This window comes from Drosophila willistoni (assembly GCF_018902025.1).
Source record: "Drosophila willistoni isolate 14030-0811.24 chromosome 2L unlocalized genomic scaffold, UCI_dwil_1.1 Seg72.1, whole genome shotgun sequence".
Lineage (NCBI taxonomy): Eukaryota > Metazoa > Arthropoda > Insecta > Diptera > Drosophilidae > Drosophila > Drosophila willistoni.
The window spans coordinates 3,599,458-3,626,010 of NW_025814049.1; the positions used below are offsets into that span (position 1 = coordinate 3,599,458).

A 26,553-nucleotide genomic window follows, 5' to 3' on the forward strand; every position below is an offset into this window, starting at 1 on the left:
AAGAAAAATGCGCATTACTAACAAAAAGAAAAAACGCCCTGACCACCCTCCACCCCTTTAAAACCAAAAAAAATTAATAAACAAATGATCAGTAAAAAAAAAAAAAATATTAAAAAAAAAATCATTTCGAGTCGTAAAGATGTCTCTGTCTGTCTCTTTTCGTCAGTTGCTCTCTATGTTTATCCACATATCTCTCTCTCTCTCTCTCTCTCTATCTTCATCTCTGTGCATTGTCCATGCCCCGCCCCCTGACCACTCAACTCCACCAACACCAACCCTCCACCCGCCTCTAATAATGATCTACGATCTTAAAGTTCTATTTCTCTTTTTTATTCTCATTTCAGATAATGTAAAATCAGCTTATCAAAAAAAAAAAACCTGAATAAAAAACAGCTGCGCCTATCTATCTATCAAATATATATACATATATATATCTTCTTTATATATATATATATATATATATTTATATAAAGTTCGTTCGAAATCAAAATCAAAAAACTGTGAACTAAGAACGGCTTCAAGTACTACAACCAGCTCCATTTGTTGTTGTTAATCTCCCCTACGCTAAAAGCAAAACAAAAAACAAAAAGCATCATATGCCATTTTATTATATATGCTATATATCTAAATATATATATATATATCCCCTAAAAACTGAACTAAAACGAAAACTAAAACGCAAAAACTATTCTAGTGTGTTGTGAGTGTTTGAGAAACGCGAAAACCCAAAAAATCTAGTCGCCAGCCAAGCCAAGCCTAAGCTAAGCTAAAATCGTTGAAGCTATAGCAAAACACATCTAGTTACACAAACATTTATATACGATATATTTGTATAATATATCGGGAAACACACACAAAGAAATATAAGTCCTTTGTATACACATATACACCTATACACACACACACACACACACACAATGGCCAACGTTGTGAATATGAATATGAACAGCCTGTTCAATGGCAAGGATTCACGCTGGTTGCAATTGGAGGTCTGTCGCGAATTTCAGCGTAACAAATGTTCACGTCAGGATACGGAATGTAAATTTGCCCATCCCCCGGCTAATGTGGAGGTCCAGAATGGCAAGGTCACTGCTTGTTACGACAGCATTAAGGTCAGTATTAATTAACCAAAAAAAAAAAAAAAAACGATCAATTAAAACCTCAAACCAAACCCCCCCTCTCTTATTTCCCACCCTCCATTAAACAAAACCAAAAAACCAAAAAAAAAAAAAAAAAACACATTTCTTGCTTCTTTGTGTATGTATAGTTTGTAAGAAATTTTCATATGACCCCCGCCTCCCCAACCATACCGCCACCCACAAAAACTTCTCCTACTCTTTTTCTAGAAACCAACAACATTTAGGCCCAAAAACGAAAAAACTGATCTTGTCTCTGCTTTTAATTGTGTTTTGTGCTTTTGTGCTTTTGTTTTTTTTTCTTTCTTTTTTATACTTGGTATCTCTGTGCTTTAGTTGAAACAAATATGCTTTCTGCCTTTGCCTTCTGCCGCCTGGCTGAAAATAAAAAACAAAAAACCAAATATCTATATATATATAGCGCTTTTTAAGCCTAGGAAAGTGCTTGATGATCGAGGAGCCTTCTTGTAGTAGTCCTAAGCTTTTAAATCGACAACAACAAAAAAAAAGAGAGTTCCACAAAATCAAAAAAATCCAAATCAATCTAAAGTTGTTTTTTTAACTTAATTAAAATAAATTCAATTTCATTATCAATTTTTGGGGCTGATTTTTAGGCCGCACAACTATTAGAGATGGATAACTTCAAGGTAAAAATTCAAATCATATAATTTATCTACATATAAACTAAATATTTATATATATTTTTTAAATACTAAGTTAGCTGGTCTAAGTAAAGCTCTAGTGAAAATGGCTAAAGGCTTTTCGTTTTTAGTTTCAATAATTATTGAAAATCTATTTTAAGGATACAAAATGAAATAAACTCAAAAGAGAATTGAATTGGAAGTTCTGTTTTGTCTAATAAATTAGCGAATTTTAATTAATTTAATTCTTTAAAAATAATTTTTATGATTCAATGACTTTTTAAAAATGATTGATTTCACATATTTGTTTCAAGTTTGATTAGAAAAGTTTTATAGCTTTCAAATATATCTATTATATGATATTTTTTTCTCTCGGCTTATAAAATAAGGATATATAGAATAATCTATAATCAAGTTTAATTCAGAAAATAATTTACTATGACCTCAGAATATATACATATGTAGCTACCATAAAACCAAAGATTCCTTTTGCAATTACTATATATTCTGGAGATCTCTAATGGGACTAGGTGATTTAATGGGTCAGTTAAAACCGTTTTAATTTCAGTTAAGTTAAATTTTGTAACAAACTTTAAACTTAAACTCATACGATCTTCTTTCCATTATATAGAGTATTTTGAAAATGGCAAAAACCTTGAGAAAGGAACAAAAAGAAAGAAAAAATTAAGTTGTGTCCAGTCCGGGTTTTTGTTTGTTTTATTAAGCTTTATGTTTTCCTCTGTACGTCTCATTCTGTTACACGCTTTCTCTCCCATTCTGGCACTTTGTCAACTATGAGAAAAATGGCAACATAAAGTAAAGTATTTTATATATGTATATATATAATGTCGAGAAAAGAAGGATGCCGCCGTCGCCGTTCCCGCCATCATCATCATCATAATCATCAAATTTGTGACAGCATAAAAAATTACGTTTTTGAAAATTTTTTGTAGTCGCTTTTTAGGCGTGTCGGTGAGCCGCTTGTTTGGTTTAACGGTTGCGGCATCATTGCCTTTCCTTTGTTATTTTAACACAAAAAAAAAATAAAAAAAAAGCCAGGCAACCCACCCAAAAGAAGAATGGTAGACTGGAGTCGAGTCGAGTCAAGCCCTAAAGTTGGGCATAGTTCGAGAATTCCCTGTCTCACTCTAACTCACTTTGTCTCACTCACTTCCAGTCTCTCACCCACACGACGAGTGTGCAAACAATAGTTAAAACTGATGTTTTGTAAGTAGCTCGTTGCCTTTGGAGTGGGTCTTTGTGGCATTGGTGGGTCTCCTTTCTGTTCTGTTTTCTGTATACGTTTGTGTTTTTTATTCTTCGGTTTTTTTTTGTTTTTTTTTTTGTTTTTGTACTTTTCACGCCTGTCCTACTCGTCGTCGTTAATTGAGCCACTGCCTGGAATGCAGGCTCTTAGCCTGACTGCGACAGGCAAGCAGACTGGCAGGCCAAGGCAGAAAGAAGGACTTTGTCCTTCTGCCTGCTGTTTGTTTGCTTACTTACTTGTTTGCTCTGGGCCTCACCCGAATGCTTTAATGAATGTATGCAAAGTGCCAGTGCCGGAGACCACTTTAAAAATTGATCATTGTCATCAAATTGGAATGACAAAGAAAGCATTATAATTATTTCTAGTGAAACTAAATGGGCCCATGTCTGTAAAATAAGAGTAATCCTAAAGAATTAAACAATTGGTGACCCCGACGTTTAGTGCAGTTACTTTTAGTCGAAGTGCAATGTTACTTTCTATTCTTTTTACATTTTTTGTAGTTTCCTGTAGAGAAAGCTTATCGTTTTACTAGACATTACATACACATTTACCTAAAGTTCTTAAAAATTAGGTTTCTTAAACAACTCTTTGTTATCTTTGAGAAGATAAACTTTTCAACTATTACAAGATTTTTAGGCTCTTTAATTGTATGACTCTATGTAACTTTTGGCACAATTTTAGATGCTTAGAACATATCATAAGCCTTTAGTCCACAATTACTCATAGTCACAGCTGCGTGATAAGCAAGTTTTGAACTGATGACCAGGGAGGGGAAAACCCACATAACATTGCCTATGTAACAGCTGGCATGTTAAGGGACAGGACCAAACAAACGCACACACACACACACTTACATTGCCACAAAGTAAAAAGCCCTTGGGGCCACTCCTTTTTTGTTTTTTTTGTTGGTCCTGGTAGTGCGGCTGCTGCTGATGCTCCTGTGCCTCGTTGGACGGGCAAATAAAGCTCAGACATTCATTGCCCACAAATTAATTGTGTTATCCTATTAATTAACTATGCAGTAAAGTTGCCAAGCAATTTGGTACGCTGACTGAGTTCTTTTTTTTCGCTCTGTTCCTTTTCTGCTCGGCTCTGCTCTCTGGTCTTCTGTGGTGGAGTGTTGTAATTGTAGACGACGAGTGTGTTTGTACTCATTTTCACCTCGTTGTGTTGCCCGTTGTGTGCTTGACATACAAAATGGTGGTGGGGCCTGAGAGTTTAAATGTAAACGTGCAAGTAACCTAACATCCAACCAGCCAGCATATAATATACTTATAATGCCAAGCAGTTCGAGGACAACATGAGCCTACCAACCACTACCCACCTTTCGGCTCTTTCACACTGTGTGTCAACTTTTTTTCTCTTTATAAAAATTATAGTTTACTAGTAGTTGGACTTTCTAATGGCCTAGGTTAAGTGTGGAAGTTTTATTTGGTTTAATTTTTTTAATTGGGTCAATGGCGTTTGTATTGGTGACATTATTTTTTGTATTCTATAAATAATTGACATGGTAAATGTTTAAGGTCATTATTTAAAATGGATTCTTAAATTGGTGACCCCGACGTGGATTCTATAAATGTCATCAATGAGAGACAAGTTTTCAAAAATTGAAATGCAAAGCCAGTAGTCTTTAAAATATCTCATTTGAGGTTAAATTTGACCTTTTTGGTGACCCCGACGTCAATACCTCTTCCCATGATCATTTGAAGTTTAATTTCTAAGAACTTTTACTGATGCTGAATAATTGGCATCATCATCATCATCAACTTGGGCAGAACACTGGCAATTTCCTCTCAATTTCGTTTGACCACAATGAGCCAGCTTGGCCAGTTAGCCAGCTGAAAACTTTAAAAGCCACTCTCACAACATAAAACATTTTCCGGTTTATAATTTTCTTGTCAACACAATTTTCACGCCATGTTCTCTGGCGCTAACGCCTGCCTTACTCTAGCCACCTAGCTAGCTGGATGGCTTGGTGGCTGAATGCCTGCCTGGTTGGCTATATGCGGTAGTATCCCTTGCGGCTCCGTCACTGGCATCCTTTTTATTTTGTTCTTTCTTTCTGTTGTTCTTGTTTTGTCGCCGCGTTGCGCGCTTTTGCTACTTAACCAACTGTAAAGCTCTCGGCCATATTGTGTGGCACCTTATTTTTCTATTATATTTTCAACACAGCCGACATCGCTGCCGCGTTGCAACATATTTTCCATTCCCTCTTTCTCTCTCTCTTGGCCTCTTCTTCCTTTTGCTTTCATTCTTTTGGGCAACAAAAGTCAAGTTCCCAAGCCATGCAAATTATGTGGCAGAGCACAGAGTAAAGAAAATGAAAATGGCAACTCTTCTCCCGGGAGAAGAGACATAGTGAAAAGACAAAGTGAACCACTTTGACGTTATTTTGTTTTTTATTTTTAAGTTTAGTTTTTCCTTCTATTCTACTTTATTTCATTTTGTGTGTAGTTGACGCTTCAAATTTCCGGCCTCTGCCCCACTCTTGTATGGCCACAAAAGGCTTGGTCCTTCGAGTCGAAGCGGAAATACTTTGGTAATTAAATTTTAAAGACAACTAACCAACCAATCCTTCTTCATGGTTGTTCCCTTGTTTATTCTCCTCTTTCATTTGTTTGTTTATTGTAGAAACAATCTGCAAAATTCGATTTCTTTTCTACTTAATGACAATGAAATACGGCAAACCAACAGAAAACGCAAAAAAAAAGAGAGCTAGAGAAAAGTTTTTGTGGTTGGAAATTGTAAACAACTAACAATTAGAGAAAACATTTTAAAATACTTAAAATCAATGAGCGACGAACTTTTTTGCTTTGCAGGATTGAAATTAAAGTGCAAAAAAAGGATTTAAGATCATAAAATAATACTCCATAACGAAAAGTTTCATTTGTTTTAAGTTTTTATCTAAAATGGATTACTTTCTCTAAAAGTTTAGTCGTGCTAAACAACATTTATAATTAAAACGTCTCCTGGAATATATATTCGCTGCTTTTATCACATGTTATCGATAAACATTGGACTTTGCGTTTATCGTTCCACCACTAACTGATGAGGCTTGAGGTTTTTAACAGTAAATTCCACATTTCGCTTTTAATATTATACTCATTCTTGCACAATAAAGTTCCTCATAAGCTGTAAACCTGTCTTAACATTTCACATTCATGAAATTGAAACAATTTTAATCAGAAAATCGACACTTTGAACATATATCTGATTGAAAATTCCAATGAATAGCTGATGATGGCCTTAACTTATTTTCATATGAACTTTTGTCAGTTTGTCACTTTGTCAGCGACTGTATTAACGGAAGACAAAGACCAAAAAAAGGAAAACTTGGCTATATGTCTGTGCTTAGATATGTGTGTGTGTGTGTGTGTGACATTTTTTTCGTTATTCTTTCACATTTATATTCATGTTGGGGCCAGACATTAGTTTTTATTCAGCCCCCAAAACCCATGCCATGTACTTATAGAACAAGGCAAAACGAATTGGCGCCGAGTAGAGGAAATTTGTTTGTTGGTCAGACAGAAGACGACGACGGCGTCGACGAGGAAGGGTGAGACGGCAGTTGGATGTTGGGAGATGGCGAAGTCTGTGGCAATTTGTCAGGCTCGTGACTGCGAAGAGTTGTTCTGGCTCTCCCAACTCAAACTGTGAAACGGAGTTCGCTTCATTTGTTGGCTTAAGTAACTTAACAACTTTACGCTTGCAACTCGCGTACGAGCGAACGCTACTCCTTCCATTCTTCCTTCCGTGTCCCCTTTCCTGAGCGCTACCCCTTCTCTCGCGAATAGTCGTCGTCGTCGTAGTCCTTTTCCTCTTGTTTATATTGATAATGTGCCATTTATTTTATTTAAGACATGCGCCCGCTCTCGCTCGATTTGCAGTCACGTTCCAGCGTAGCACCAGCAGGACGAATGAATTGTGTAGGTTTCAGCAACTGCAAAATGACTGCACATGTGTGTGCCAGGCAGAGAGTGAGACTGTGTGTGCGAGTGCAAGGACATGCCACAACTTGCTGTTGCATAATGCATTAAGTGCTGGCATCGGTGACGCTGAAGAAGCCAGCAAAGGGGTTCGGGTTGGGTCGCCGACGGAATGGCGACGGCGGTAAGGCAGTTGCTCTACTGAGTTATTGACTTGAAGTTTGTTGCGGAATTTCAAAGTGCAACGTGTGTAAGGCATAACAAATTAGTCAACGGGGGTGAAGTGCTCTAAAGCAAGGTGAGGTAATGCGGGTACGCGTGTGTGTGTGTGTGTGCGAAAGGAAGTGGCTCCTTGAAGAGATTTTCGTGAACCTTAAAGCTAATTGGTGTACACCAATCTAAACATTATGGGAACTTAAAAAAGCAGCCAACTATGAAGGGAACTTTAAAGAGAATGAATTTCACTAACTTGATCTATAGTGTTCTGGTTTCTTAGATTTATGCCAATCCAATCCGAAGTCATTCTTTCTGTGAGTTATTAAATCCAAAACTCAAGCACACTAAGCACATCTCTTGTCTTATTAATGAAACCGTTAATCAGGATTATACTGCAATTTAAATGAAGTCGCACTGATGTAAGATAATATAACTCTAATTTAAGCTAGTAAGATACGAAATACTTTTCGGTTCGGTTTCGGTTGCACTGCCAACAAAAGATGATTGTTATATAACACGACAGCGACAGAAGGCAAAAGCTAACTGATATAACATTTTTAGTTCAAGGGTTAATATGAATTTCCTGATTGATTTTGTTTGTTGCACAAATTGTTTCCATTTAAAGAAAAAGGACAAATTTAAGAAAGCGTTGCCTGCCAACCGCAAAATACTTCTTATTGTCTCGTTTTCTCTCTCTGGATGTCTTCTCACCGCGAACGACATCTAAGCGTCAAACTAAGATGGCAAAAGGGAACAAAAATCGGGATCAATAAAAACGTCATTCAATTTATTTTCAATTTTTTCCTCTTCTCGGTTTGCTTCTTTTCTCTGTTTCATTGTTGTTGTTGTTATTGTATTCTGCAGAGCAAAGCGCGAAATGAGACGTGGCAAGCATCGAGCGCCTAACAAATAATGGTAGACAGCGCAAAAAAGAAGCAAGAAAACGCCAATAAATTTAAAAAAAAGAAAAGCAGGGCGTAAGAAAAGCGTACCATGTATGTGTGTCTGACTGAGAAAGAAGAAGGGAGTCAACACAATGACAAACTGCAGTCAGGACATAAGTACATTTGTGTGTGTGTGTGTGGGGGTTAAGGGAGTTGCGGGTGGTTGGCGTATGTGTGCTTGGTTATATCAAATAACTTTGACTTTACACATTATTAAACCGCAGTGTTGTCGACGACGACGACGACGACGACTCGACTGAGTGGAGCATAGAGCGAAATAAAGCGAGACAAACAAACAAAGCTGCGTCACATTTGTAAGGATTGTAAGCAGGCAACGGCGATGACAATGAAAGGATGCAGTTGCCTGCCTGCGCTACTCCTGTTGCATTCTCCTGTTCTTCGACACACTCGACAAACAATTGTCAGCAGCTCCTGCCGTTGTTGTCCTTGGGCTGTGGCAGTAGACGGCCGTTGCGGTAGCAGTTTCTATTGTCTTGACTGTTGAATTTTTGAGAAGAAATTGATTAAAGCGGCAAAAGCAAATTGTTTGCCCAGTCAACTTTAAGACCTTGCTACCAGAGACGAAGCAACCTACATCCTCTTTCTCAGCTCCAGCATCCTCATCATCATCGTCATCGCTGAGGCAGCCTGCTGTCGTCTTTGCCATCTTCTTGCGCCAAAGACATCGTCGTCGTTGTCGTGTTCCACTACGCTGTTTCTCGTTCTTACATTTTTCGCCTTGCCGTTGGCATTGCGGCAAAGTCAATGAGTGGCAATATGCCACCAATAATTCAGGTCACGCGAGATGTCGTCCTGAGCATCTTGGTTTCCTTTTACAGTGGGGCAAGTTTAAGCCAACACAATTACTCGATTTTATACCGTGAAATAGTTTTCTTTATTGTTTTGTGCCTCTCTCGAATTTTTGATCGAGACCCAAAGATTTTCAGTTGATTAAAATGAGATCCAGACACATTTTGTCTCTCTCTATTTGCCTTGTGATATCCCTTTCATCGTTTAAGTTTTTTTCTGATTTTCATAATAATCGACAGATTAACAGATATGCAAGGATAATATAATCGACTCTAGGTTTTTTTGTAGGTCATTTTAATGGAATTTCACTCACATAGTTTCCACTGTTTGTCAATGGATATTTTTTTTTTGTTGCCTTGAGTACCGCCAGTTTGACTCTCGCTCTCGGTGCAGGGAGGACCCAATCTTCCTCCCCAGCATCACATCACCTCATTCACCATATTTCTCATGCTTTTCCCACTCTGAAATTCTCCGGGTTTTTTTTTTGCTCTACAGTATTGTGGAATGTTCTATTGCCTTTTTCTTTCCTCCTACACATCCTACATTGTGTATGCTCCATTGTATGCTGACGTCGTTAGGCCAAGTCTCAGCCCAGCCCTGCTGCTGCTGCTGCTGCTGATGCTTCTGTATTCCTGCTGCAATTTTAATGAAGCTGCGGCATGCGGCAGGCGCCTTCAAGTTGCACGCGCCATTGGCGCAACTTGCGCTTTTTATGCTTTCCATCGTCGACATCATCTTGTTGTTGTTGCGCTTTCCTTCTTTCTTCTTCTTTTGATGATGATGTTGGGAATGGAATGGCCCTGATGTAGAAAAGAACCAGAAGCAGAAGTGATGAGTATAGGAAAAGGGATATGCGGGAAGTAGGAGTCAACATATTGAGGCCTTGGTTGCCATTGTTAAATGAGCTTTGCATGGCAGCTGTGCAGGCATAAGGAGACAACGAGGCAGTGCAGGGCAAGCAGCCTCTAACGAGAAATTCAATTTCTCTACACTTTCGACACAAAACTCGGCTCTAGTGGTCAAAAATTCAAGTTTGCCTGTCAATTGAGAGTTAAATGAACGCACAGAGACACATACATACAAACACACAAAAGACTCTTACAGAGATATATAGAGTAAAGGATAATGCTGCCTTGGCCGACAGACAACATCCTGTTTTCATCTCTACCCTCTCTTGTGTGTGTGTGTGTTGGGTCCTTGGGTTTCGCCTTTTGAATAAATGCCATAATTTATGGTCAAAAGTTTGCTTGTGCACACATTTTGTGGCAAACACTTGCAAAACGCTGGCTATTTACTGAAAGAAAGAGAGAGAGAAAGCTAGCAACTAGCTCATCTCCCATAGCTCTCCTAGAGCTATCCTTTTGGTCATTTTGATGATGATGACTGCCCCAGAATTCATTCACACACAGAGACTCATAGTCTACTGCTACAATCTACTTTTGCCGCCAGTTCGTCCGCTCGTCCCATTCATCCGTCCGTTGCATTTGCAGTTCATCTGAAAAGTTTGCTTGGTTAGATTTCGGTGTCCATTAGTGTAATTTAGAAGTGGAGTTTCTCCCCCGGAAACTTTTTGGGAACGAATCAAAAACGAAAGATATTCAATTTACTTAATAGTTTAGGGACACACGAGGGCGCATCAAATTACAATTGGTGGCGTTGGTTGCTGCGTATAGGGATGGAGGGACAGGTAAAGAAATAGTGAAGACTGCCTGGCCTGGCTTGGCCTGCTATCAGGTGGCAGAAGATGATGATGATTCTGAGCCGTTGCCTTTGGCATTTGCTTTTAATGAAAATCAACAGAGATATTGTGTGTGTGTGTGTGTGTGGGAGGTGGTTAGGGGAATGAAGAAGGTTGCTTGATGAGAGAAAAATGCTAATCAACAATGAAATCGATAAATGTTTGTATAAATGTTTGAACAACAATACCAGAGTTGAAGTTGCCGTTGCTGTTGCCGTTGACGTTGCCGCCGCCGCCGGGGACAAGGGGAAATTGTCGCTTTAGACATTGATTTGCATATTATGAGAAAAAGTGTCAGTGGCAATGTCAGTTTCAGTTTCATTTTGATTTTGATTTGACGATGAGCTCATAGGCAAATTGAGTTTTTTTTTTCTTTCTTTTTTGTCTTCTTCCTCTCTGTTTCATTTTGTTTTGTCTTTTTCATTGTATTTAAGTTGCAAATCTAATTTAAAATCAATTGTAAAGTGTAAATTGGCTATTAAAAACAGTTGGTTTTAGTTTCCTCTAACTTTATTATAGATTATATAGATTTCTCAATCTATGTTTAATCAGTCGTTTATTTCATTAAAAAAGAATAACATTTTCCAATTACCCTTTGAAGTGTTTCTAATCCAAATTTTAAAATTAAGATAACTTAATTCTTAATTTTCATAATTTGATTTTCCCGTCTTTTCTTTACCTTAGTCAAATGCATACATATTTTCTTTATTATTCAACCAATTAAAAGTGTATAATTGATCGGCAGGAAGTGTCCTGTTCATGTCATTCGGTTGTGCCAATTGAGTGTTTCATTACATTTGTTTCATGTCTTTTTTCTAGACTTTTCTTTGAAAAATTCAATATTTTTATAGACAAAGTCTTACGATTGAAAAGTTTTGTCATTGTGGCAAGATTACTTCCACCTAATGGCGCCTTGAGTTAGGCCCGGCTGAAACGTGTTCAACATAGAAAAACAAGAAATCGATATCAAAAGCTAAAGCAGCAGCATTTGACAGTAAGTTAAGTTACTGGCTAAAATCAACAAATAATATTGAAAAAAGCTAAGAAAATAGAAAAAACAAGAAATTGGGGAGGACAAAAAAAAAAAAATTGAAAATGCGCAAAGCGCCTGTTTAAGCATTTCAATTGATATCCATCAGCAAAGTGGCGCAAAAAAAAAGGAAGATATAGAATGGAAGTGGAAGAAAAATAGAAAATCAATTCAATCACGCTTATCAGAGTGAACGAGAAGAACTCTCAAACCAACTCTCTGGCTCTTCTCTCCCTTTCTCTGCTCTTGTTTCTCTCTCGCTCTGGCGACGTCGCTGGCATTAGCAGGAGTAGAAAATACAAAAAGAAAAAAGAATTACAATTCAAAAAGCATTTCGGTATGTTTATAAGAGGATGGTAAAGAGGAGAGCGACGGTGGGGTAGAGAGATTTGGTGGCGGGGCAACTTGGCGACAACAATAAAAATCCAAATGGAACTTTGTGTAGTTTTTCTCTTTCTCTTTCTCTCTGAGCTGGGAATGATTTACAGTCGTTTCGTTACTGTTGTTGTTGTTGTTCTTATTATTGTTGTTGCTGCTGCTGGCGAGATTTTTATCCCTTGGATTGGCAGTCGTTTTAGACCATTTTTACTGTTTATAACTATCCCCATACCCAAAATCCACGCCCACAGTTATCTATCTGGCTATCAACATGGCGCCGCGTTGTCGCTGCTGCATTTAAAAATGGTCGCATATTTATATCACTCAGGGGAAATGGAGCAGCAGGAGCAACAGAGCGTGGCGGGAGCAGGGGGAGTCCATGGAGAGGATGGCTATAGCTATATAGCATTAGCCATCCAGCAAGTATTGTTATGTGAAGGATTCAAAGCAGTTGACTTAAAAGCGATGCTGCCGCTGGCTGGCTGACTTATTGATGATTGTTCAAGTGCTGCATCAATATGGTTTTGTTAGCATTTAACGTTTTTAGTGTGTGTGAGTGTGTGGGTGTGGGACGGTATGCGCTTGTGTTCGAACAAGTGATTGAGAATCCGTTTGCTATAGCAAATGGCCTAGAAAATGAGAAAATTATTCGACAAAATTATCTTAGCATTCCAATAAAAGTTAGAAATGTATAATGGTGCTACTTTTATCTTCCACAATGTTTTTATTGTAAGCGACTTTTTATCCTTTTAGCCCAGAGATCGAATTCTCCGAAAGATCAAACTGCTTTATCCTTAACAGCATTTCAATGATTATATTTAAATGCTTTGATAAATTATTATATATAGGCATTATTATTATTATTATAGGCAAAGCTTTTTCACATACTTTCGAAAAGTTTAACTAATTTTGTTTACTAAGCTACTTAAAAGTTTATAAATGGTCTTATAATAGTTTAAAATAGTTTGACTTTTACTTCTTAATATGACACTTTATTAAAGTACAGATTTTTAGCAAATAATTTATCGATTTATCCATAATAATTTATCGTTAATTCACAATAGTTTATTGTAGATCTGGTTCATCAAAAAGTTTTCTAATTTATATAGTTATCATTGAAAAAGTCAACAAAAAAGTGACCAATCTATGTATATAGAGATACTTAGAGATCTTTAGATTGGAAACTGTCAACATTTATCGACCTATAACACAAATCAATAATCGATTATTAAATCAATGGTGTCCTTTTGAAACTGTATGTGACTAAACATAGGTTAGGACCATCAACTTGAATCCACCAAACCAATTTTAAAATATAGAAAACATGTTATTTTTATACAAATTCTTTGTGTTATTTACTATTTTTAGGAAAACTTTTTAACTTGTCGATATTTGTATCTCAATTTTCTTTGCTCGTACTTCAATTCTTATCATAGTTTGCCATTCTCTTGGTTTTTTTGTTTTGTTTTCATCTATTTATGGCATTCTTCTATTCATTTCTTAATCACGTTATCTCGTCAGCTAGCTAGCATATGGAAATGTTAACTTGTTGGCTGCAAAAACCCAACTCAATGGGCACACTTGAATGGGCTTTTCTTTTAACCATCAAACCACCCACTTCTCTACATTGGCAGCAGGGACTTATAGCCAACTTTTCCATCACTTTCCAAGCGATTAAACAATCAGCGGGCATTATAATCTCTCTCTTTTCCTGGTTCCCTCTGCCCTTCGTTTCGTCTCTTCTGGTGCTTGCTCCTCTGGGTAGAAGTCATGTATCATAGATGCTGATGGCAGTTTTTTTTCTTTCCTGAGTTTGGGTTCGACAATGCATCGCTATCTCTTTCATACATACATATGTTTGAGCAAGTGCCTGAGAGTGTGTGTGTTTGTTTTTCCTTTCCCTGGTTTTTTTCTTTCTGGCGCTTTGGTTTTCCCCTTTCCTTTTCGCCTTCCTTGTTGTTTTTTACCATTTGATGCTGTCAAACATGATTTGCATATGCTGCCGGCAGAGATTATGGATTAACTTGACTATATCACTCTTTCTCTGTGTTACGATTGCTGCGATTTCTGCAAGGAGTTTTTAGTCTGACTCTTGTAAGCGGCCAATTAAAAACTGGCTGAGCGATTCGCCACACATTAATATGTAATTAAGACTTTTTTCCTTTCGATATGCAAATTGCTCACTAATCATAATGTCAGCTTATTGATAAATACGAGTGCCAACTTACAAAACGATTTCCTGCTCAAATAGCAAGTTGCTTTTTTTTCGTTTTTTTAAAATAAGCAGGAAGAGAGAGGATGAAGTAGGAGTAGGATGATGAAGTAACATTTCACATACATCAAGGTGACTTATTAGGCATTCCATTTAAATGACATTTATTCTGTGTGCCGAGTGCTGGAAATAGGCTTAAAAAGCCATTATTGTCAACATTTATAATAGTTTCAAGAGCGCCCGCCAAGCCAAGGCAAATGTGTCCTGGTTTTTGCGTCCTTTTTGCCGTTGCCATTTGCCTTACCTTTCCTTTTGCCTTCCTTTGGCTTTCCTAGCTGCTTTTCTTGTCTGTGTTTGTTTACCTTACACTTGAGCAGCATAAAAACACTCAGAGCCACCCACACACACACTCACACACACATCCTCAGACAGTTTGAAGTGTTGGTTGCAAGATGAGAGCAAGCAGGAGCAGTAGTAGGTGAAGGATGAGGCCAAAGTGTGAGAAACAAGGAAGGGTCTTACTTAATGAAAACAATTTGGCCTATGCTGCGTATGAGTTATATTTGAAGTGGTTAACTGAATAAACTGGCAAGGCATAAAGTGGGAAAAAGGCTATATAAAATGGCATCAAATAAATTGAATCAAAATGAAACTACTTATTCGCTTATCGATTTAATTTTCTATATTTAGATTTTTCTTTCAATTCTCCTTTTCACATAAATAGCTTATAGAAGTTTGAAGTGAATTATTAAATTGATATGCTTTTGATGCAATGTTACGAAAACTTTTTAAGAATTATTTATGCTTTTATTATTGATATTTTATAAGATTTACGTGCCTAGAGGATTTAAAAGCCTTAACTTTCTTTTCTCCTTTGACCATTTTTATCTCAAGTGGGCAATTTAACTATTCCTTTCTTGCCTTAAAAGGCATCACACAAATCTTTTTTCTTCCGCAAAATTTGCTTAGCCAAACAAAAGTTTATACACTTAACGCGACCTTAAAAGGTCAAGTGTTTTTATGTTTTTTTTTTCCCCCCCAACCATTATGAGTTTTTAACAACTTTTCATCCTACTTAACCAGAGCCCTCTTCATTTGCCTCATCTTCATCTTCTCCTCTACTTATTACGCCTCTTTTCACATTCATTTTGACAACTTGTGACAAACTGTCTTTCACTCAGTCACTCACTCACTCGTTCATTCGCGTCAGTCAGTCACTCATTTTTATTATTATTATCATTATTTTTTGGCTTAAATCCTTTTCAACAAGAAAAGAGGACGTTGACAGCAAACAGAGGAAGTGAAAATTTTTTATTTTTTAATTTATGTAATTTTTTTTTTACACTGTGCGTCTTTTTTTTTCGCCACCCGGTTTTCAGCTCACTTTTTAATTACTTTTCATACTTTTCATTTGAATAACTTTTTTGTTGCTACTGTTGCTTTTCCTTTCAGTCCGTGTCTTTTTTGTCTATATTGTTATTTTGAGATTAGAATTGAAATAGAAATGCATATTTAATTAATTTCCACACATTTCGTCTGAGATTTACATATGCCTCGAGACGCAAAATGAAAATAAATACCAAAGAGATGAAATTTAATTGTCACATTAAATGCCAGGACACAGGGTCCCTAAAGACACACGCACACACACACACACACACACCGACTAAAGTAAATTTCCATGCTAAGAAGAAAATTGTGTTTTCTTCGTTTTTTGGGAGGACCTTCAGGCGCCACACACACAGTCGACTTCGACGACGACGACGACGCACATTTCCTGCCTTTTCTCCGCCCTTTATTCGTTTTGGTCTCATGCGAGAGAATTTAACCTATTTACACAGTAATTTATTTGCTTATAAACATAAAACCACTTTCGTTTCCACCAAAAGGGGCATATGTTACTGTGGAGGCAAGAGCAGTTGGCGGAGTAGGGGAGGCAACTCACTTAATTTAATAATTTTCACATTTATTGAAACAAAATGCACAAGTTGAAAAGCAAATGAAGTGTATGAGAAAATGGAGACTTGACTGAGAGAGGTTGAGAGGCTGCCAGATCAACTCCCCAGACAGACTCGTTCGTTTTTCTCCTTTTTTTTTTGTTATTTCATTTCATTTCATTTTTGTACTTTTTTTTTGCTTCATTTGTGTCGGTTTTTAATTTTACTTCGTCCTTACAACGTCTGCATATGAGTGTGTGTGTGTGTGTGTGTATGGATGGGTGTGTGTGTATGAGGCAAACACACTTAAAACTCAAATATTTGCATACACTCGAGCATTGTTTGCATAAAAATACCAAAAAGAAAAGAAAAGAAACGAAGAGATGTGAAAGAAAGCCAGCAAAAAGGCAGCAGCCTGCTGCCAAGCAAGGAACGAGAACGAGGGAAGAGGAGTTTGGGGAGTGGTGTCGGAGGGGTTAAGGACTTTGCTGCAATCCCCTGTTGTTGCCTTAGACCAAAGCAAATTTATTATCACACACAAAAAGGCACAATCTATAAAAACGTAGCAAGTAAAGGAAAAAGAAAGGAGCAGAAGGAGGAAGGAGTAGCTAGCAGTAGGTCGGAGAAGGATGTGGAACAAAATCAAACGAAATGAGGCAAACACACTAGAGAGAGGAGTCATCTCCAGTCAGGAGGAGGACATGAAACCCAAAAAAAAAAAGAGAAGAAGGAAGGAGACCAGAGCGAGAAAGCACGCGCGCCTCTTCTTTTGTGCAAATAAAAGGGACTCGGTTGTAAGGGGATGCGGGTGGCTGGGACGGGGGCAGTGGCATGATGCTAGATTGTAACATTTGCTAGCAGCAGCAACGCCACCACCACCAACTCCAAAGAAAGGTAATGTATGCCAATGCACATGAGACCTCGATTCAGGTCCAGGCCACCTGGTGTGCGGCCCCCTCAATTTGCATAGCTTTACAGCAGGAGAAAAAATCACCGAGTGGTGGGTACAAGGAAAGGCAGCGGATGAATGAGGGCAGGGCAAACAAAAATAAGCCACGCCAGCAAAATAACAACAAATGGCTGGGGAAGAGATCCAAACACCAGAACACAGAGAAATACGAACACAAAAAAGAAAAAGGAATCCAAACCGAAGCGAGAAGAAAGCGAACCAAAAAAAAAGCGTCAAGTTTAGCGCAAAATTAAACAATCTTATTACCCGGATTAGTGACAAAATTATGTAGCAAACCTTAAGGGGCCACACTTCAGCCCAGTTGAGTGAGCGAAAGTTGGGGCGAAGTATAACAACAATAAGGCGGGAGAGATCTTTGTTTGATATGGAAAAATATGTATAGGTAAACAGACAATCGGCAATTGTGTTGGAATTGAAATGAAAATTACGCTCTCGAAATGGTTCAAGAACATTTCGTTGGCTCCCCCTCAAATCAGTTAAGATGAAATTGAAAGTGATAACTGATTTCATAATGAAACGTGTAAAAGTTTAAATTTTGTGCCAATTTTTCTTAGTTGTATGTGGACTTTTTCCCAATAAAGTATTATTACATCGAGGATAATGGAAAGCATTAGGAAATAATTTCATGTTCTTCCAAAGAAGGTAACTGAGGAGCAATTTTTCAAGAGTAAACCTAAAGCTACCTAGAAATGTATGCGAGACAATAAGTTTCTGTACAAACTTTTAAGGAAACCTTCTCTTTAGGACAATAGTTTATTGTTGATCTTAACTCTTTAAGAATTCTTCTTCTTTAAGCTTATCAAAAGAATTTTCTATGTGGCTGCTTCAAGCACAATATTCAATAAAAAAATTCTATCAATGATTTAGTTTTCATCGTGAAAGGACATAGAAAACCTATAAGATTTTCGACAATCTATTAAACGTTTAATTGACTTTTATTGTTCATTTAATGACACATTAAGATGTAATTAAACATGTAATAGTCTTTCTTCAGTCACAGACACAACATGATATTTAATAGAATGGTGTTTGTATGTTCAATAAGGTGTCGGTCACTTCTTTTGAGAAAGAATCGCAACTCATTGCCCTCGAGAACCTGCCAAAGAGTCAATAAACCTAAAAGCAATTCATTTCCACCCCCCCCTAAATATCAACCATCACCTATTTGTTGTGTACCAACGAAGTTTCCCTTTTAATTGTAGACGGGAAAAGTTTATGACATCTGTCTGTTGGGTTAGTGTGGCACATTTGTTGTCACACTGGTAAAAGTATCGCACATTAAGTTCTCTCGCTCTGTTTATAGTCTTCTTATTTTGTCAACAATTGATGATGGTCGGTCTACCTTTGTTGTTTTTTTTCTTTCTTTTTGTTGGTTCCAATGAATTTATTAATTCATTTACTCTTTGTCCTTTTGTTTTTCGCTTCCTCCCATTTCTTTGGTCAGACTAATTAGGTTTGTCTCAAATATTTAACTAGTGGATTTAATGCTCAATTTAACAGGAGAAAACCAAAAAAGAAAAATACCACTAGCCGAGTGAGTGAGAGAAACATAATTATGCAAATTAACTTGGGAGGGTATATAAAAAAAAAAATGAAGGAATCCTAGTAGAGGATAACTTTGGACTCCTTTTTGACTCTGGATAGCATCAACATTTTTATGCCTGCAGTTGGAGGTGCTGCCGCTCTTGTCGCTGATGTCGGCGATGTCGCTGTCGCTGCCGGAAAAGCGCGTGAGGCGGAAAAGCGCATAAGCTGCACGTTAAGATTGCGTATACGCCCCGCATATGGCAGCTGGAAAGCGAAAAAAAAAAACAAGAAGCAAAAAAGAAGATGAAAAAAACTGTAAGGGAAAGGCAAGCAAAGCACAAAGTAAACGAGAGTCATAACTTGTCCTCACAGTTCAGAGGTATATAAAAACGTGGATATGGCCAAGTTGCCATGGTGTGTGTCCTTGTCGTCGTCAGTTTTCATTTCCCTTCCTGTTACGTACTCTCTCCCACATTTTCTTGATACCCAGCAACCTTTAACTTGGTCTCCTTCTTTCTCTGTGTGTGTGTGTGCTGTGTGCTGATTTAGTGCAAAACATTTTTCTTGATTATTTTAGTTATTCCTTTCGTTATTTTCGTTTTTGTGCTTCTCGCTTTCGGTTTTCTTTTCTATCCTTGCTTTTTTTTTTTGTCTTTTTGTTGTCGTGTCTGTCATCTTGTTGTTGTTGTTGCTGCGGTTGCCTGAAGCCAGACCCAACAAGCAACACGGATCGCCTCTTGCGTGAGATGACGACAACGAAAACGACGAGAACTACGGCTCCTTCCAGCAATTTTGATGCGGCTGCCGCTGCTTCTGCTGCTTTGCTCCTGCTGCGTGAGAAGTCATAAAGCGATTTGTCATATTTATACAAGTTGATAAAATTATAAACAGCATCGCATAGCAACATCCTTTGGTCCTGGCCTGGGCATGGCCTGCTATGCCATAGATAGATGTATCTATATCTTCAACTTCAACTTACAGTTACTCCCTATAACTGTAACTGTAACCGTAACCGTATCTCTAAATGTAACTGCATTTGTATGTGTGCTGTGTGTTTGTGTGTATCTTTGTGAAATTGCTGGCGTGTCTGCAGTTTTCTTACTCTCTAATTGAAGGGGCGGCACTTGGCTAACTGTATAGACTTAACTTCTTCAATATAAAGGTGCAAAAGTGAAAAGATGGAAAATAATCATTTTCAAGCAGAAACTTGAATGTATTTTCATCATTTAAAGATGTTTTAGCCTGTTTTAGGCCTTTAAATTTAATTATTATTGCTTCTGGTTGCTTACAAATAATACTGAATTTGATTTTCTAGCATTGTTTTTTGGGTTGACTTGTGTTTTAAGACGAAGGGGTTCTATTTTGTTTCTTTTGAAGTTAAAACTTTAGGATGGTTGCGACGAAAAAGTGACATTAAAAGAAGAAAGGTATATATAAGCTCATATGCATGTTTTTTTCATACTTTTGAAGAGTTGTAGAAGCACTATAGGAATCATATGTCAAATGGTCCTGAGTGAGCTAAAAAGCGTAGCTTATTCAAGAACATTTGTCATAAAGTTCTAGTTTTTACCTGTCTCTATTTATTCTGAGGTCTTAAAATTTAATTTCTACTTTATTTTTTAGGTGCCAAGATCTACCAATCTTGTTTCTATTAAGAATTCTAATTTAATTAAATATTCAACCCCATATTTAAACATTTTGCTTGCGACTATACGCAAAGTTTTATGTAAATTTTTCTTTATTGAGACACTTTCCAATTTAATTGAAGGTTTTGTTGGCCGAGGCTTCTTTAATTTTGCCCACTTCAACAAGCAAACCTCGTTTTAACCTGGTTTATGTTGAACATTTCTGGCAACATTCAAATTACATGCTAAAATTACTGTCAGTACGCTTAAAGCATTTACCAAACGATGTCTTCTCCGATGCCACCTTCCACCTCCAACCATTCATCTCTCTCTCTCATTTTCTGTGTGTGTGTGTTTCTCTGGGTATCTTTGTGTTTGTCTCCCATAACAAATTTTATTTTAATATTTATTGTTTTTCACGAAAAGCCGCGCGAGGCAGCGGCATCCTTTGCCAGTCATTTGTTGGCCAGTTTTTAGCTGGAGGCAAAAGCATCTTCAGCAGCAGCAGCAGCAACTCCTGAAGATGACGACGAACAAATTGAAAACGAAAGCAATGCCAAAATAGAAATGTTTTTCGCGCCCGCCGCTTTGCTCGCTGTAGGGGGTGAGAAAGAGAGAAACGGGGTGTAGTGAGATGGAGAGGCACAGAGGGCGAAAGACATTGTCAGCATTGTCGGCATTATGTGCCTGCCAAATTGGACTTAACCTGGGTGGCAAAGTGGAATGTCTGAGACGTAGACAGAGATGGAGATGAAGTCGGAGATGGAGACAGAGTCTTTGCGTGCGAGCCCTTCCTCCTCGTCTTGTTGTCTTACTCAAAGTGTAATCATTGTCGTTTGTCGCACGTTTGTCCGCCCACCACCAACACCAAGACCAGAGCAAGTTCTTGCTCTAAGATGCAGCCACATGGAACTTATTACTTTCATTTGCCTGCCAACTTCTCTACTCCACCCACATTTTTCGAATATAAATTCATAACAAATTCATTGCGCGCAGCGAGGCATTTAAGAGGCTGTGCCAGCAACAGAGAAAACACAACAAAACTGAATGAAACAGCAAAAGAAACAAAAAACAAAAAAAAAAAACATACACAAAGCCCGCTTCTAATTTTGTATTTGGCTTAGTATTCCCATCTCCATGTCCCATTCCGCATACTCTGCATCTTGTCTTCATCTTTATCGTCTTCTTTTTTGCGTTGACATCATCACACGGCGTATGCGTAATTTTGCCGCATTGCTTTTGAGTGGGATATCGTCTCTGTCTTATTTGCTACTTGCAAACTTCACGCTCGCGGCTCACACGCTTTAACCTCTACCTTCCTCCCTCTCTCTCTTTCTCTCTCTCTATCTCGCTTTCCTCTTTTTCTCCTGGTTTCTGGTGGGAATTGGCGACGCATATTTATGGGGCTTGCCCAAGTTTATTAGGCTCTACACGTTGCTGCGACTTTGTTTCAAGAGTTTTTGCCATGTAATTCCATTGAAAACTTTTTTGTGCCCCAAATATCCAGAGAAAGAGAAAGAGAGAGAGAGAGAGAAAGAGGAGTGAGAGAGGAGTGAAAGCAACAGCATTTGGTTTTATTTACATAATGACATTTAATGATGATGATAATGTCTATAGGCGTTGAAAGAGGCTTTCCATATGCCAACAACAATGTCTATTCCCCAAATGATCCTGAGGCATGCCACACAAAATCCTTATACAAGATTATAATCTTTAATGAGTTTTCTTATTTCTTCTAATCAATCCTTTACATAAGCAAGACACCACAAACACGCAAGAAAAGCCAATGAAAAATTCTTTCAAAATTGTATAGTAACTGAAAAGTGAGATTTAAAATTTGGCAAATTACTAAGTTGATTATATGGCCATGTTTTGATCTTTAAACTTTATTTTGTTATACTCTTTGATACGATAAATTTATTCTGGAAAACTCAGCAATTCTAAGAATTTTAACAAATATCAAAACTGTCTAATTCTGGTTAACAATAGTAAATGTTTAGTATCAGAGGTTTTAAACAGTTTTAATGTCATAAAATAAACAGTTTTATAATAATTTTCTATAAGGGCTTAATCCATAACTATGCATAATTTTGAACTTAGTTTCAGCAAACTAAACATTAGAAAAGATAACTTAAATGAATATCAAATTCTATGAAATTAATTACTTTTAAAGCCAATGTAATCAACTAGAAGTATGCCAACTTCGATTCAAATGGAGTTAATTCAATTACTGAATTTCAATTAAAAATTAAATGCCACTTGGCAGAAGGCTTACCAGTTTTTTTTTCGCTGACCTTGTTTTTTTTTAGTATTGGTTTAAGACTTGGCCTTATCCTCATAATCTGAGTTGGTAAAAAAAAAAGAAAAGGAAAAACGCAAACCCAAATAATTCATTATTTAGCATTATGCAACACTTAATTTCCTTCTTATGCATAATTTTTCTTCAACTTTCAAATAAGTAGGCAACACTTTCTTCATTTTTCTAAGCCAGTCGAAAAATTCATTAAAATTCTCTTACTCCCCCCAAAGAACCAAGCAAAAAATGAGAAAAAAAAGTGTGCGTTAAGCACATTTTGTAAATTGCCAACCTTCTAGACAACATTCTGCCGGCATCTTTGCCTGTCTGCCTGCCCACTAAGCGGATCAAGCTAAACTCCATCCTCTCTCTCTGGGTATGCCCTTCTCTTTACGGTCTGTCTTCTTTTGGCATCGCCTGCTGTTGTTTATTATTATCTCTTGGGCGCTAATTTCAAATTACAAAATATTCCATTTACTATTTTGTTGAAAAATGATTGCAAGCAATTTCATTTCCGACAGCAACCTCTCCCCTCTGAGTTGTGAAAACTAATTACAAACACATAAAACTTCAAGGGGGGTGGCTCGCTCTGGTCTAGTCCGAAAAAAACAAAAAAAGGGAGTAAAATGCAACATGTGACAAGTGAAATTGGTGTCTGTGACACGCCCATCAAACTAAATTACAATTCCTCTAGTTTTTTCTTTTTGTTGTTTTCTGGGCGTTAAAATATCTAGCCAAATGCCAATGCAATTGGCAGGAGAAAGAGTAGTAGATAGAAGAAAAAAACCCGGGAACAGAAGTCGTAATAGAGAAAGTCTCTCTGTTGGTCTTAAGTGGCTAGCAAGTTGAAGAGAATTTCGCATGAATTTCAAGTTTTCCTTTTTATTTCTATTTTTTGTTGTTTTTTGTTTTTTTTTTTTGTTTTCGGTTTCCATCCAACATTAAGACAATAAGGTGGAAGCGTTTGCCGGGAGAGTGAGGGCAATTTTTGTGGCCTCTGAAAATGGTTTTTAAAGTGTGCGTCTGTCTGTGTGTGTGAAAAACTTTTTCCACAAATGTTATTTTCTTCTTCGTTTCTCTTTGTCAGTGTTTTTCGTTCTCAACATTTGGCCATTTTATTTTATGACAGTTGAAAGTTGAAGTTTTGTTTCCTACACTTCCACTTCTGTGATTCTGATTTCTGAGCATTGCATTGCATCAAATTTTATGTGATTGACACCTAAAAAGCATCCAAGAAGATGAACAAGAAGACCAACGAGTATTAAGTGTATGCAATCAGTAGAAGATCCAACTTTTTTGGTATACATATATGCGTGAATGACCCACTTGAGTGTATATCCCTGTCCCCCCTTTAGTCAGAATCTCATCTCTAGCAAGAAGTAACCTGGTCGTGGTCCTGGACCTGGACCTGAACCTGCCAACCTGCTGACATTAATGGCAAATGCTAAGCCAGCATTTCGACTACTAGAAGAGGCTTTTGTCTGTCTGTGTGTTGGGGGAGGGGACGTTCTGAAAAGATGTTGTTGCGGCTTTTGAGGTCCTTTTGTGTGTGTGTGCCGAAATGAAGGAGACGGAGAGGTAGGGTGAGTCAGGGGGACGCATGACCTGCAGCAATTACCAATTTTCTTGTTACATTTTAAAGTGCCGCGACTGAGAATGCGGGTAGTTGCTCCCAAGGACTTTAGTAGTAGTGTCCTAGTTTGTCTAGGTGTAAGTATATGTGTATCTCTTTGTGTGTGTGTGTATGTGTGTGCGGCCCATTAAGTGCGCTGGCTGCTGAGAGCTGCTAAGCTGCTTGCTGACAGAAAGGAGGAGGACAAGCAGCAAGTGCATAATCTGCCTTGTCATTTGCGGCAAAAAGGGCTAAAGAATTGTTAATTTAGCCCAACAACCTATCAGGAAATTAAGATCCACCCTCCCATTTAATTAATAGGGCCTTAAGATTAACTTTTTAATTTAAGTAATTTTTGGTTAAAGTGGTTTTAAATAAAGTATAAACAATCTTTTAACTTTCTTTTTATTTCTACTCTCTTTATTTCAGGTATGTACTTTATTTTGGACAAAATCTTTCAAAGAATTAAGTAAGTAAATGCATTAAAAGATGCCTCATTTAAACAAACAAAAGCTGTTTGGAAAATTCTACATCTATCTAACATTTTTTTGAGCACATCTATAGTTTGATGCTCTATAAAATGAACAAGTATTTTCAACTAGATTGCTTTAATACACATAAAAGTTTGTAGCTTAGAAACTACGAGGATTATTAAGTTGAATAAGTTTAAAATTTATCTCTTTATAATGATATATGACTAAAACAAATGTAATTATAATTCTCGAAAAAGATTTCTAACGATATTTAAGAAAAATTTCCCCTAGATATGTAGCTCCATGCTCTTTAGAATTTTGAACTTTTTTTTAATATCCTTTTTAATGTAGTTCAATATTACCGCAAAAAATGAATCTAATATTCTTCACAAGGCTTTTCTTTTAGATTTTGTTCTTCTGAAAGGTTTCTAAGACAGATCTAGCGTCTCGTCAAGTAAATAAATAGTTTACAAGTTTTTAAAATTATTTATATTATTAAATTTTTAACTAATGTATCCTTTTAAGATAAAAGAGTGTGCAAAATGTACATAGCTAGAATCAAGAACTGCAATGTTTTGTGCATCGTAAATATACGACAAACAGACAGGCAACACTTTCAACTCAACTTTGTCATCATCTTCACTTTTATTTTACCCTTCTTTCTTCCCCTCTATCTCGTTCTCTCTCTCTCTCTTTGTGTTTCTCTGTCTGAGTCTCTTGGTCGTCTCTTGCCATTTTTCACTAATTAATTATGCAGTAACAGCAAACAACTTGAAATGTAAGAAGATTAAAGCGACTTAAAAGGCATTTATGCAATGGCAGGCAACACACAACACACATAACACACACAGCAAAACACAACAAAGCACAACAACACCAAACAGCAAACAGGACAGACAAGTGTCAGGATTCATCGCCCCCTCACACACATCTCCACTACGCTCCCTTTGTCCAACAACTGGCAAGGCCTTCCCCCTTTAACATATTACACTCAGTATTCAGTCTTTACAGAAAACAAAATTGCAAGACAAGTTGAAATGCCAAAGCATATATAGATGTATGCAAATGTGTGTGGAAAGTATGTGAGTGTATACTTTATTATATGTGCGTGTGTGTGAGTGTGCCTTGTTAAGTCATGTTTACCAGCCTCAAGTTAAGACTTTTGATGTGCAAAGAAATAAATTTTCTACCATTTTTCTCTAGAACATTTTTCAAAAAATCAATGAACAAGCCTAAATGGCAAATCCTATCACACAGAACAATTCATTTGACAATATTAAAAACAAAAAAATTCTTATTAATTTTCACTTAATTAAAAACAATTTTGGGCCAACAAAAAAAAAAAAAAGAAGAAAAGATGAAGCAAAGTGCCAACGGAAAAAGACAAAAAAAAAATGCTAATTAAGTTACAAAATGCGCTGACAAAATGAAAATGAAAATTATAGACAATGCCACACACAATATACACACACACACACACACACACACACATGAGGACTTAAGTGAGCTTGAAAAAGTCTGTCCGTAACCCCCCTCCCTCTTTCTGCTCTTTTTGTGTGCGAGTGTGTGTGTGTGTACCAGGTGGCAAGGCAAAAGACAATTGAGCGACGCATTCAGGCCCTTTTCCCTTTGCCTGTTTTTACAAAGTGCCTTCAAGCATTTTCATACCCAAGTATACTCTGTTGAGATTAAAGAGGGGTATGCCTATAATTTTGAAGTGTATGTAACAGAATGTGGGGAGTTTAAAGTCAGGATTATAAGCTAAAGCTAGTAACTTAACTTCATCCAAGTCAGGACACAAGAAAATGAAGGCAG

General features: G+C 37.2%; 1 protein-coding gene across 9 annotated transcripts in view; it reads left to right on the forward strand.

The window, feature by feature from the left end:
- The first annotated feature begins 892 nt into the window (after window positions 1-892).
- The window catches only part of LOC6646126 (muscleblind-like protein 2), a 145,284-nt gene continuing 119,623 nt past the window's right edge, over window positions 893-26,553 (forward strand). For 5 of the 9 annotated variants that reach the window (XM_047010393.1, XM_023177764.2, XM_047010394.1 and 2 more), the window contains exon 1: window positions 893-1,112. In XM_047010393.1, the coding sequence (XP_046866349.1) occupies window positions 918-1,112 (195 nt within the window). In that variant the 5' untranslated portion in view covers window positions 893-917. Of the gene's footprint in view, window positions 1,113-1,750; window positions 1,784-26,553 lie in introns of all 9 variants that reach the window. The other 4 variants (XM_023177762.2, XM_023177763.2, XM_023177765.2 and 1 more) reach the window with 1 other exon arrangement.